This window comes from Neoarius graeffei, chromosome 13, assembly GCF_027579695.1.
Source record: "Neoarius graeffei isolate fNeoGra1 chromosome 13, fNeoGra1.pri, whole genome shotgun sequence".
NCBI classification, from domain to species: Eukaryota; Metazoa; Chordata; class Actinopteri; order Siluriformes; family Ariidae; genus Neoarius; species Neoarius graeffei.
In genome coordinates, this window is record NC_083581.1 from 4,762,553 (window position 1) to 4,776,168 (window position 13,616).

The 13,616-nt window shown below is 41.5% G+C and overlaps 1 protein-coding gene across 1 annotated transcript in view; it reads right to left on the bottom strand.

The window, feature by feature from the left end:
* The window catches only part of LOC132896382 (glutathione hydrolase 7), a 51,922-nt gene that overhangs the window by 14,085 nt on the left and 24,221 nt on the right, over positions 1-13,616 (bottom strand). The window contains exons 6-10 of the mRNA XM_060937161.1: positions 11,456-11,529; positions 11,187-11,380; positions 10,043-10,130; positions 6,496-6,623; positions 557-645 (exon numbers count right to left, since the gene is read on the bottom strand). Of these exons, the coding sequence (XP_060793144.1) occupies positions 557-645; positions 6,496-6,623; positions 10,043-10,130; positions 11,187-11,380; positions 11,456-11,529 (573 nt within the window). The remainder of the gene's footprint in view (positions 1-556; positions 646-6,495; positions 6,624-10,042; positions 10,131-11,186; positions 11,381-11,455; positions 11,530-13,616) is intronic.

Genomic DNA, 13,616 nt, shown 5'->3' on the forward strand with positions numbered 1-13,616 from the left:
ATTTAAATAATGAAACCCGCTTACCTGAAGCGAAAACAAGCCGGCCTCCAGCGGTGAGGACACCGCCCCGGAGGGCTAATCAGCTAACTCCACCGAGCGAGAGCGCTCAGCTTACGGAGTAATAAATCAATACGAATATAACGACAAGAGTTGGTGGACTTAGCGCAGTTTCTTGGAGGGTGCATAAGCACAGCCCCAACCCTACGGGTAACGAAACTACCTCAGCGCTTTGTCCAAATTTCAACCCAACTCGCAACCTGCAAACGCGAGAAGATGTAAGAGGTCACTTCCTGGGTTTACCGGTCTTTTATGCCGGGGTCACGGGGTGACGTCACCCAGGTCACACGTGACTTTGTTGTTACTATTACTCGACCTGCACGTTCGTGTGATGGATATCCATGTGCTGAAAGCACCGCCTCTGGCGGTCAGTAGAAACGAAATAGAACGGATGTTCAGGGATTATTTGGCCCTCGATGACCTGCAGCGACGTGGCCCTCCGTGAGAATGAGTTCGACACCCCTGGTTTACGGTGTTGTGTGCTGGTGAGCCGTTTTACCTTAACATCCGAGCCACACCTTCAGAGACGGACGGGTCAAACACGGGGTCTCCGAGAGCACTGGCCAGAGACAAGGAGATCTTCAGAGTCTAAAAAGACAAAAAATAAATCAAAATCATGTGAAAAACAATGCTCTTAATTTATCAAGGTGGATACAAAAAAAAAGTGGATAATTCACAGGAGCATTTACACATGAAAATCCAGTTTGTTTCAATACTGTATGTACAGTATAAGGAGAGTCACTGATCAGAACTTTGATGACTGCAATTTTAATAATAGACATTCGTAGTGCACAGGCTGCATGAATAGGATCACCTGCGCATTACAGAACTGACTAGCAGTTATTCCACGAAATCGAGTCGTACATGAGCTGATAGCCGATGAGGCGCGTAGCACCGAGTTGTCTACAATCGATGTACGACAAAATTGAGTGGAAAAACTATTTTCTTCTATCCATATTCACTGGATTTTGAGAAAGAGCATTTTTATTTTTGGCAAATTCGATAAATAAAAACTTCGTAGAAAACGCCCGACAAAATAGTTTCCGCGTAGAATGTAAACAAACCGGCGAAATTACAGGAGCAATTTGTGAAAAACGCAATAACAATTCGACACCCGTTCTCAAGCCCGGCACACATGGGTGATTTTTTCCGTTGCAAGCATATTGCAATTTTTGGACAAAAGTTCCCCCTCTTGTGTACGTTATTTGCAACCAGTAGGCGATTTGGGGAGGGGGATGCAAGTCATGTGGAAATCACATGACTACTTTGTGGGCAGGGATTGGCTTAGCCTTTGGAGGTGATCGCTTCTTTATTGCAAAAGACATGCAGCGATATCTCTGCAACAAGTCTGACTGGCGATTTTCTGGTGCAGAATATCAAACATGTTTGATACCTGCGATCCGTCACAAGCCAAAAAAAAAATAAAAAATCCACACCACAAAACCCGCCGTCGCAAATATCCGCACATGAAGTGATTTTCGCCCGTGTCAAAAAGTTGTGACCACCCGATGGACAATCACCCGTGTGCACCAGGTTTTACCATCAAATAATTTAATTCCATATTTTGTTGCTTTTTTGTATTTTTTTGGGATTTTGTTTCCAAGTTGAGTTTTTACTTCATCCTTGGTTGGTTCAGTAACACACTCCGCCATTTTCTTCTTCTTTAGGGTTTTTTGGTGGCTGGCAAACCAACTTAAAGGTGCATTACTACCACCGACTGGGCTGGAGGGTGGAACAGGAGGGTTTTTTTTTTTGGGGGGGGGGGGGGGGGGCGCCTTCAAAAAAAAAAAAAACCCAAACAGATTCTTTTAGCCATTTGTTTCTTTTAAAATACTTGATAAAATGATGTCTCACGGTATAGTTTAGTAGTCGAGTAGCCAAATCAGAGTGCGTGATTGCTCATAGAATATTTACAACCCCGATTCCAAAAAAGTTGGGACAAAGTACAAATTGTAAATAAAAACTGAAGGCAATAATTTACAAATCTCAAAAACTGACATTGATTTCACAATAGAACATAGACAACATATCAAATGTCGAAAGTGAGACATTTTGAAATTTCATGCCAAATATTGGCTCATTTGAAATTTCATGACAGCAACCACATTTCAAAAAAGTTGGGACAGGGGCAATAAGAGGCTGGAAAAGTTAAAGGTACAAACAAGGAACAGCTGGAGGACCAAATTGCAACTCATTAGGTCAATTGGCAATAGGTCATTAACATGACTGGGTATAAAAAGAGCATCTTGGAGTGGCAGCGGCTCTCAGAAGTAAAGATGGGAAGAGGATCACCAATCCCCCTAATTCTGCACCGACAAATAGTGGAGCAATATCAGAAAGGAGTTCGACAGTGTAAAATTGCAAAGAGTTTGAACATATCATCTACAGTGCATAATATCATCAAAAGATTCAGAGAATCTCTGTGCGTAAGAGTCAAGGCCAGAAAACCATACCGGGTGCCCGTGATCTTCGGGCCCTTAGACGGCACTGCATCACATACAGGCATGCTTCTGTATTGGAAATCACAAAATGGGCTCAGGAATATTTCCAGAGAACATCATCTGTGAACAATTCACCGTGCCATCCGCTGTTGCCAGCTAAAACTCTATAGTTCAAAGAAGAAGCCGTATCTAAACATGATCCAGAAGCGCAGACGTCTTCTCTGGGCCAAGGCTCATTTAAAATGGACTGTGGCAAAGTGGAAAACTGTTCTGTGGTCAGACGAATCAAAATTTGAAGTTCTTTATGGAAATCAGGGACGCCGTGTCATTCGGACTAAAGAGGAGAAGGACGACCCAAGTTATCAGCGCTCAGTTCAGAAGCCTGCATCTCTGATGGTATGGGGTTGCATTAGTGCGTATGGCATGGGCAGCTTACACATCTGGAAAGACACCATCAATGCTGAAAGGTATATCCAGGTTCTAGAGCAACATATGCTCCCATCCAGACGACGTCTCTTTCAGGGAAGACCTTGCATTTTCCAACATGACAATGCCAAACCACATACTGCATCAATTACAGCATCATGGCTGCGTAGAAGAAGGGTCCGGGTACTGAACTGGCCAGCCTGCAGTCCAGATCTTTCACCCATAGAAAACATTTGGCGCATCATAAAACGGAAGCTACGACAAAAAAAAAAAGACCTAAGACAGTTGAGCAACTAGAATCCTACATTAGACAAGAATGGGTTAACATTCCTATCCCTAAACTTGAGCAACTTGTCTCCTCAGTCCCCAGACGTTTACAGACTGTTGTAAAGAGAAAAGGGGATGTCTCACAGTGGGAAACATGGCCTTGTCCCAACTTTGAGATGTGTTGTTGTCATGAAATAATTTAAAATCACCTAATTTTTCTCTTTAAATGATACATTTTCTCACTTTAAACATTTGATGTCATCTATGTTCTATTCTGAATAAAATATGGAATTTTGAAACTTCTACATCATTGCATTCCGTTTTTATTTACACTTCATACATACATAATGAATTAAAAACTAAGAATGTCCAAGGTAGAAATTGAGATAAAACTACAATAAATGATAAAGATAAATTTAAAAAAACATCAAGATTCCAATTAGATATCAATTATAAAAGCTAACAAACAAATACATTTAACACACAGTGTCTACTTTAAAATCACTTTTTGAAACTAAGTTGTTGCCTAATAATGGACTGAAAGAAAGGAATTTAAAATTTTTTTAAAAATAAAATCAGGACTGCAAAGTACGCATTTTAGCCAGAGAAGACCGGTGGTTTGAAAGAGAAGTAAAAGAAGCCATCTTCGTCAACCTGGAACAACCATCACTGAACAGACGAGGTGGCCCGAGACACCACTTATCAGCGACCTACAGTGCAGTCCTTGGCACACTTCGCAGAAAACTGAATACACATCCACACCAAGACTCAGCTGACTTCGACTCACACGATGGCAGAGAGAGACAGCACATGCAAGAGATAGCTAAGGACCCACAGATCACCCTAACGACCCTCTAGGCTGCCAACACTGTTCACACCCGGCCTCCAGTGACCCGAACACCTACAGGATGACTCAATGACCCATGTGACCTCAATGACTTTCCTTACGGTTGCTTTTGGTCCACTATAAGATAAGTATCTGGAACTGCGCACTAGTCAGACAGAACTGAAGCAGCGTTTTGGATGAGAGGTGAAACATCTTCAAGGATTTCGAGCAAGTCCAGTTGCCTTCTTTAGCGCCTATAGTTTCTGGTACCTGATTGCTCTGCAATGGCCACACGATGCAGCTCGTGTGTGTGTGTGTGTGTGTGTGTGTGTATATATAAATAAAAACACACATACACAGTGGTGCTTGAAAGTTTGTGAACCCTTGAGAATTTTCTATATTTCTGCATAAATATGACCTAAAACATCATCAGATTTTCACACAAGTCTTAAAAGTATAAAAAGAGAACCCAGTTAAACAAATGAGACAAAAATATACTTGGTAATATATTTATTGAGGAAAATGATCCAATATTACATATCTGTGAGTGGCAAAAGTATGTGAACCTCTAGGATTAGCAGTTAATTTGAAGGTGAAATTAGAGTCAGGTGTTTTCAATCAATGGGATGACAATCAGGTGTGAGTGGGCACCCTGTTTTATTTAAAGAACAGGGATCTATCAAAGTCTGATCTTCACAACACATGTTTGTGGAAGTGTATCATGGCACGAACAAAGGAGATTCCTGAGGACCTCAGAAAAAAGAAGTGTTGTTGGTGCTCATCAGACTGGAAAAGGTTACAAAACCATCTCTAAAGAGTTTGGACTCCACCAATCCACAGTCAGACAGATTGTGTACAAATGGAGGAAATTCAAGACCATTGTTACCCTCCCCAGGAGTGGTCAACCAACAAAGCTCACTCCAAGAGCAAGACGTGTAATAGTCGACAAGGTCACAAAAGACCCCAGGGTAACTTCTAAGCAACTGAAGGCCTCTCTCACATTGGCTAATGTTAATGTTCATGAGTCCACCATCCAGAGAACACTGAACAACAATGGTGTGCATGGCAGGGTTGCAAGGAGAAAGCCACTGCTCTCCAAAAAGAATGTTGCTGCTCATCTGCAGTTTGCTAAAGATCATGTGGACAAGCCAGAAGGCTATTGGAAAAATGTTTTGTGGACGGATGAGACCAAAAGAGAACTTTTTGGTTTAAATGAGAAGCGTTATGTTTGGAGAAAGGAAAACACTGCATTCCAGCATAAGAACCTTATCCCATCTGTGAAACATGGTGGTGGTAGTATCATGGTTTGGACCTGTTTTGCTGTATCTGGGCCTGGACGTCTTGTCATCATTGGTGGAACAATGAATTCTGAATTATACCAGCGAATTCTAAAGGAAAATGTCAGGACATCTGTCCATGAACTGAATCTCAAGAGAAGGTGGGTCATGCAGCAAGACAACGACCCTAAGCACACAAGTCGTTCTACCAAAGAATGGTTAAAGAGAATAAAGTTAATGTTTTGGAATGGCCAAGTCAAAGTCCTGACCTTAATCCAATCCAAATGTTGTGGAAGGACCTGAAGCGAGCAGTTCATGTGAGGAAACCCACCAACATCCCAGAGTTGAAGCTGTTCTGTACGGAGGAACGGGCTAAAATTCCTCCAAGCCGGTGTGCAGGACTGATCAACAGTTACCGCAAACGTTTAGCTGCAGTTATTGCTGCACAAGGGGGTCACACCAGATACTGAAAGCAAAGGTTCACATACTTTTGCCACTCACAGATATGTAATATTGGATCATTTTCCTCAATAAATAAATGACCGAGTATAATATTTTTGTCTCATTTGTTTAACTGGGTTCTCTTTATCTACTTTTAAGACTTGTGTGAAAATCTGATGATGTTTTAGGTCATATTTCTGCAGAAATATAGAAAATTCTAAAGGGTTCACAAACTTTCAAGCACCACTAAAATAAATAAATTTTTTATATATATATATATATATATATATATATATATATATATATATATATATATATATAAAAAAAATAAAGGACAGTAATTTACAGCTCATTGGCGTTTTCTAATGTACGTACGAAGAAAATCAGAGTTGCACAAACTTTTCAATCTGATGAATGTGTTGTTCAGTTTGACCGAAGAAAACCAACACAACTTGACTACACGAGAAATCAAGACCAACGTGACAATCAATAATGGGAATAAAACTGCCAGCACAGCCTTTACTAAATACTTACAACAAGAAATAACACGCTACCAGCTACGGAGAAAGAAAAAAACCTCCTAGAAAACAAATGGAACTCTTAGTTATAGTAAAATTTTTTGTACTCGCACCATTTATTATTTTCTATATTTTGTTTGATTTTTAGTTGATTAAGCACTTTGAGCCTTGCTTTAAAATGTCCAAAAAGGTGCTGTAGAAATATGTTTACTGTATTTATTATTTTTTTCCCCTTGCAGTACCTCAGTGATCCAGTGGAGGGTGCTGCTCCTTTTAGTCTGGTTGGAGATGTTATAACCTTCCAAGATGTTCAGGGCTGTAAGGAGGGCGGCTCCAGCGTGAGGAGGCGGAGCAGCCATTATCTGATAACCTACACACACACACACACCTTGTGAGGACATTCCATTGACTATTATTGCTAACCTCAGTAATGAAAAACTTTTTTCGCTCTATTTTATTTATAAAACAAACAAACAAAAAAAAAAACAGCAGCAGCAATTTCCTTGTTGGGACCATCCAAATGTCCCCACAAGGTCACAATTGTCAGATTTTTACCATCCTTGTGGAGACATTTGGTCCTCAGGAGTATATATAGAAAACACACACCAGGACATCAGTTGTTCTCAAGTGTGAGTGGCATCCGTCAGGAACACGTATCAAGATTTAATGTGGCTAAACAAACCCACGGATAAGAGCGAACCTTTATTTTAAGTTCGTTTCTTAGACAAGGATATTTTTTAAGTTTGTTACCTTGTTAACAGTTTCGGCGAGAATCTCCCGCCTTCTTCAGAAACAGTCACCAGATGTCGAGTGGTGACGTGCCTTATCAGCTGATGTTGCGTGCAGGAGGCGTGAACGTCCCGCCCAATTTGACAGGTAGTCCACGCCTCCTGCTGTCAGGTCGCTCCTCCAGGATGGCGCTCCAGGTGTGCGACAGTGCATACGCTCCCTCGTCCCGGTTCATCGTCCTCTGCGCCCGCTTGCGTATCTCCACTGCCTCTAAAATCCAACGCTGGAATCTATTCTCTTCAGCGCGAATGACTCTGGCCTCTTCCCAATTCATTATATGATTATGTCGTTTGCAGTGGTCTGAAATGGCTGATTTTAAGTTTTCTTGGTTTGCTTTTTCTTTTTTGGATCTTGTGAGTCTTTTTGTTGTTTCTTTTTCACACTCTATTTCACGTTCACGCCTCCTGCACGCAACATCAGCTGATAAGGCACGTCACCACTCGACATCTGGTGACTGTTTCTGAAGAAGGCGGGAGATTCTCGCCGAAACTGTTAACAAGGTAACAAACTTAAAAAATATCCTTGTCTAAGAAACGAACTTAAAATATTTGTAATAGTTAGACATAATGAACATCCACTACGTAAGAGCGAACCTTGTCTAAAGCTGATGAACTTTCATTTGACATTACAGGCATTTCGCAGATGCTCTTATCCCGAGTGATGTACAACAAGTGCAAGAGTCAAGGATATGAAGTTCTGAACTTCTCGATAAGAACGTTCTAGTACAGAATGTACAAGTGATTGAATACACTGAGTGTAATATTCTGTTGAAGTAACAATCAGCAAACAGCCAAAACAAAAACCAGCTGAGAAAAGTACACATAAATAGAAAAATAAGACTCCAACAGCTAACCCCAGGCTAGACAGTACACAGCCTGGGTTGATCAAGACCGTTACATGGTTACACAGTGGGCGGGGAAGACGTGTAGCCTGAAGAGACGAGTCTTGAAGGCGGTCAGGGAGCCCTTTTGGTGATGAGCCTCAGAGCCCAGCAGGAAAGTGGTGTCAAAGTTAGCATGGGTCATCTTAAAATGCCTTCTCACGTTATATTCTTTACACATGGATTTGCACTCACTGCAGAGTAAACATACGGGCTGAGCACAGACCGCTATAAACAAAGTACTTCTCTGTCCATTTACTGTTGAAGTGCCTGTTTTCTAAAGTCAATTTTTCACATTTTAAAATAGGAAAAAAAAAAAAAAGTCTAACTAGCATGCTAACAAGAACAGAACCATAGTTAGTAGACGGGAGAGCAGTGCACGCCCGTGGGCCAGCCCCAGCCTCAGGACCGCCAGTTGAATAGCCCGGTTCCAAGCTAATATTAACAAGAATGCTCTGAGAGCACAATATCCACCGCTGGCAACTCGGCCATAACTCTGGTAAAATGCAACTGAATTGAATGAAACTGCAATATGTATTACCGACATATAACAAAGAATCCTGTCAAATTTTGTGAAATTCCTCCAAAAACTGTGAGAGGAGTTGATTTCAGAAGGCGAGTACCCTTCCTGGGACGGACGGACAGACGGAAATTGCCACGACATAATCCCCCTTCGGGCCTTTCGGCCAGCAGGGGATAAAAATTGTGAGGGACGTTGATTTCAGAAAGCAAGCACACATTTGTTAATAATCAAGGGCATAACTCTGGTAAAATTTGCCCAAATTAAACGAAACTTCAATCTGCGTATAACTGTCATATAACGAAGCCTTTTGCCAAGTTTGGTGAAATTCCTCCGCAAATTGAGAGAGGAGTTGATTTCAGAAGAACGTACACCCTCATGAAATTGTCAAAGTACAAGTTATTTAAATCAAGGGTCAAAACTCTGGGAAAATTTTCACAAACGAAATTAAATCGCAGTCTGCGTATTAGCGTCATAACACAAGGCCTTTTGCCAAGCTTCGAGAAATTCGTCCAAAAATTGTGAGAGGAGTTGACGTCAGAAGGCGAGCACACCTTCAGGAAATTGTCAAAAGTTTTGTTAATCAAGGGCTGGAACTCTGGTAAAATGTGACCAAATCGAACAAAGTTACAATATGCGAATTACTGTACGCGTATTGCTGCCTAGCTTGATTAGCTTTTCAATTATTTCTAGGCAGCATCATACTATTTGTCTGTTTTATGTTTTTGTTATTTGTAAATTTTAGTGTTTAGTATGGAAAAAATAAAGATCTCTCTCTCTACCGACATATAACAAAGAATAATGACAAGTTTCGTGAAATTCCTCCAAAAATTGAGAGAGGAGTTGATTTCAGAACACGAGCACACTTCCTGAGACAGACAGACACATCGCCATGACAATCCCTGTTTGGGCCTTTCGGCCAGCGGGGAATAAAAATTGTGAGGGACGTTGATTTCAGAAAGCAAGCACATGTTTGTTAATAATCAAGGGCATAACTCTGGTAAAATTTGTCCAAATTAAACAAAATTTCAATCTGCGTATAACTGTCATATAACGAAGCCTTTTGCCAAGTTTGGTGAAATTCCTCCAAAAATTGAGAGAGGAATTGATTTCAGAAGAACGTACACCCTCATGAAACTGTCAAAGTACAAGTTATTTAATCAAGGGTCAAAACTCTGGGAAAATTTTCACAAACGAAATTAAAATCACAGTCTGCGTATTAGCGTCATAACACAAGGCCTTTTGCCAAGCTTCGAGAAATTCGTCCAAAAATTGTGAGACGAGTTGATGTCAGAAGGCGAGCACACCTTCAGGAAATTGTCAAAGTATAAATTTTGTTAATCAAGGGCTGGAACTCTGGCAAAATGTGACCAAATTGAACAAAGTTACAATATGCGTATTACTGACATAACGAAGAATAACGACAAGTTTCGTGAAATTCCTCCAAAAATCGAGAGAGGAGTTGATTTCAGAACGCGAGCACACTTCCTGAGACTGTCTGTCTGTCCGACATCGCCACGACATAATCCCCGTTTGGGCCTTTCGGCCAGCGGGGGATAAAAAGAGGAATTGTTCAGTATAAAAGCAGAGAGACTGTTACCTTGGTAATGGCTCTGTATTGGCTGCTGAAGGACTGTCGTGTAGTTACTGAAATCCGCCTCCATCAGAACACCGCCACTGGCCTGAACCTGAGCAACCCAACAGAAATCAGTAAAGGAGGCGTGGCCTGCGCACACCTGTCAATCACAATAAGCAAGGCCGGATCTGTGTGCCTGTTAAACCCATAGAAAGAGGTGTGGCCTATTTACCTTTCAGACCCACTGAAAGAGGTATGGCTTCCATGCTTCGTCAGACTCCGTGAAAGAGGTGTGGCCTATGTGCTTGTCAATCACAATAAGGAAGGTGTGTTCTCTGTGCATGTCAGTCTCAGTAGAGGAGGTGTGGCCTGTTTTCTTGTTGATTACAATGAGGAAGGCGTGGTCCCTGTGCTGGCCAGTCTTGGTGAAGCAGGTGTGGCATTCTTTACCAATCAACACTAAAGAGGCATCACCTCTTGACTGGTCAGTCCAAATAAAAGAGGCGTGGCCTTTGTGCTTGTGTCTCCCAGCAAAGGAGGCGTGGCTTTGTTATCTGCCACAGCCAATGATGGAAGTTTGGGCTTTGCACTTGTTAGCTGCACTGAAAAAGAAGTGGCCTCTTTACTTCCAAGTCCTAATGAAAGGGGTGTGGTCTCTATACCCACCAGTCACAGTGAAGTAGGTGTGGCCTTCATGTCTCGGTTACACTTTAACTTATGAAAAGTCCTTATGAAACAGGTCTTGGCCTACGCAAGTCAATCACAACAAAGAAGGTGTGGCCACTGTACCCGTCAGTCTCAGTAAAGGAGGTGTGCCATCTGTGCTTACGAACACCAAATGAGGGAGGCGTGGATTCTGTGGTTGTAAATTCAATTAAAGGCGTGGCCTCTGTGCCGGTCAGTCCCATTGAAGGAGGTGTGGCCTTTGGGATCATCAATCCACGTAAGGGAGGGGAGGGGTGTCTAAACTATATTTTAAATATTTCAAATGACAATCCTGAATTACAGACAGACATCGCATCAAATCTTTGGTCATTTTCAATTTTTCTGCCGTTGATCATGTGCACATCATATCAATACAAAAACAACTCTATTGATTAATTCTATTTCCATAAACACTTTCTGTTCAGTGCTATAAAGATTACTGTAACGTTTTAAGGTCGTGTACCGTATTCGCCATTTCCTGTGTCAGATTTCCATCGTAGAACTCTGCGATCCCATTGACTGCCACTCGGTCCAAAATGGCTGCCAAATCCTGCCGGGTCATGAAGAGGCCAGAGAGAGGAGGATGACCGTCTGGAAGGAAGAGCTCTCGGAACGCCTCGGAGACGTTCTCTCCCTTTATCTGGGACAGGGCATCCGCTACAGGAAATAAACAGATTACAGCAACAGGTTTCCAATCAGATTTATAATCGGTGTGAACTACAGGCTGCTCACCAAGGCCATGGGTTACGTTGAAGCCATTCCTGGCGACGTCTGCGGCCATGGTGATCACTTCCTTCCAGGACTTTCTGCACAAACAAAGCTGAATGACACTTCGAGGGAAGGAAGTCCAATCTGCATTAGAGCTATTGTGGTGAAGCTAGTTTTATAGGAAGCATTCACTATACATTCAAGTTTGTATCTTGTAGTTCTCAGGTGCAGAGCCTAATCTAGGAATTTGAAAATAGGGGACGGATCCCTCACTAGTTGTAGAAACAGGGGACAGAAAATATTAACATGGGTAAAAATATCCCTCATTTGTTCCAGTTAGTGGGGACAGAAAAATAAGTAATACATTGGTAGATATTTTCAAGAGTACATCTATAAACAAAACAGTTTTATTAATAAAACTAAAATACATGTAACAAACATTCCTATCAGATGTTAATCATAATTATAGCCCTATACATATCCTTTACATATCTCCTGATATGAAAACCATATCAGCAAACACTTATCCACAGTTTATAGTATTGCACAAACATTATGATCAGATCTGAACTTTAAAAATGTAAAGATTTTAGATCAAAAACTACAACCCCGATTCCAAAAAAGTTGGGACAAAGTACAAATTGTAAATAAAAACGGAATGCAATGATGTGGAAGTTTCAAAATTCCATATTTTATTCAGAATAGAACAGATGACATATCAAATGTTTAAACTGAGAAAATGTATCATTTAAAGAGAAAAATTAGGTGATTTTAAATTTCATGACAACAACACATCTCAAAAAAGTTGGGACAAGGCCATGTTTCCCACTGTGAGACATCCCCTTTTCTCTTTACAACAGTCTGTAAACGTCTGGGGACTGAGGAGACAAGTTGCTCAAGTTTAGGGATAGGAATGTTAACCCATTCTTGTCTAATGTAGGATTCTAGTTGCTCAACTGTCTTAGGTCTTTTTTGTCGCATCTTCCGTTTTATGATGCGCCAAATGTTTTCTATGGGTGAAAGATCTGGACTGCAGGCTGGCCAGTTCAGTACCCGGACCCTTCTTCTACGCAGCCATGATGCTGTAATTGATGCAGTATGTGGTTTGGCATTGTCATGTTGGAAAATGCAAGGTCTTCCCTGAAAGAGACATCGTCTGGATGAGAGCACATGTTGCTCTAGAACCTGGATATACCTTTCAGCATTGATGGTGTCTTTCCAGATGTGTAAGCTGCCCATGCCACACACACTAATGCAACCCCATACCATCAGAGATGCAGGCTTCTGAACTGAGCGCTGATAACTCGGGTCATCCTTCTCCTCTTTAGTCCGAATGACACGGCGTCCCTGATTTCCATAAAGAACTTCAAATTTTGATTCGTCTGACCACAGAACAGTTTTCCACTTTGCCACAGTCCATTTTAAATGAGCCTTGGCCCAGAGAAGACGTCTGCGCTTCTGGATCATGTTTAGATACGGCGGCTTCTTTGAACTATAGAGTTTTAGCTGGCAACGGCGGATGGCACGGTGAATTGTGTTCACAGATAATGTTCTCTGGAAATATTCCTGAGCCCATTTTGTGATTTCCAATACAGAAGCATGCCTGTATGTGATGCAGTGCCGTCTAAGGGCCCGAAGATCACGGGCACCCAGTATGGTTTTCCGGCCTTGACCCTTACGCACAGAGATTCTTCCAGATTCTCTGAATCTTTTGATGATATTATGCACTGTAGATGATGATATGTTCAAACTCTTTGCAATTTTACACTGTCGAACTCCTTTCTGATATTGCTCCACTATTTGTCGGTGCAGAATTAGGGGGATTGGTGATCCTCTTCCCATCTTTACTTCTGAGAGCCGCTGCCACTCCAAGATGCTCTTTTTATACCCAGTCATGTTAATGACCTATTGCCAACTGACCTAATGAGTTGCAATTTGGTCCTCCAGCTGTTCCTTTTTTGTAACTAACTTTTCCAGCCTCTTATTGCCCCTGTCCCAACTTTAAGATGTGTTGCTGTCATGAAATTTCAAATGAGCCAATATTTGGCATGAAATTTCAAAATGTCTCACTTGACATTTGATATGTTGTCTATGTTCTATTGTGAATGCAAGATCAGTTTTTGAGATTTGTAAATTATTGCATTCCGTTTTTATTTACAATTGGTACTTTGTCCCAACTTTTTTG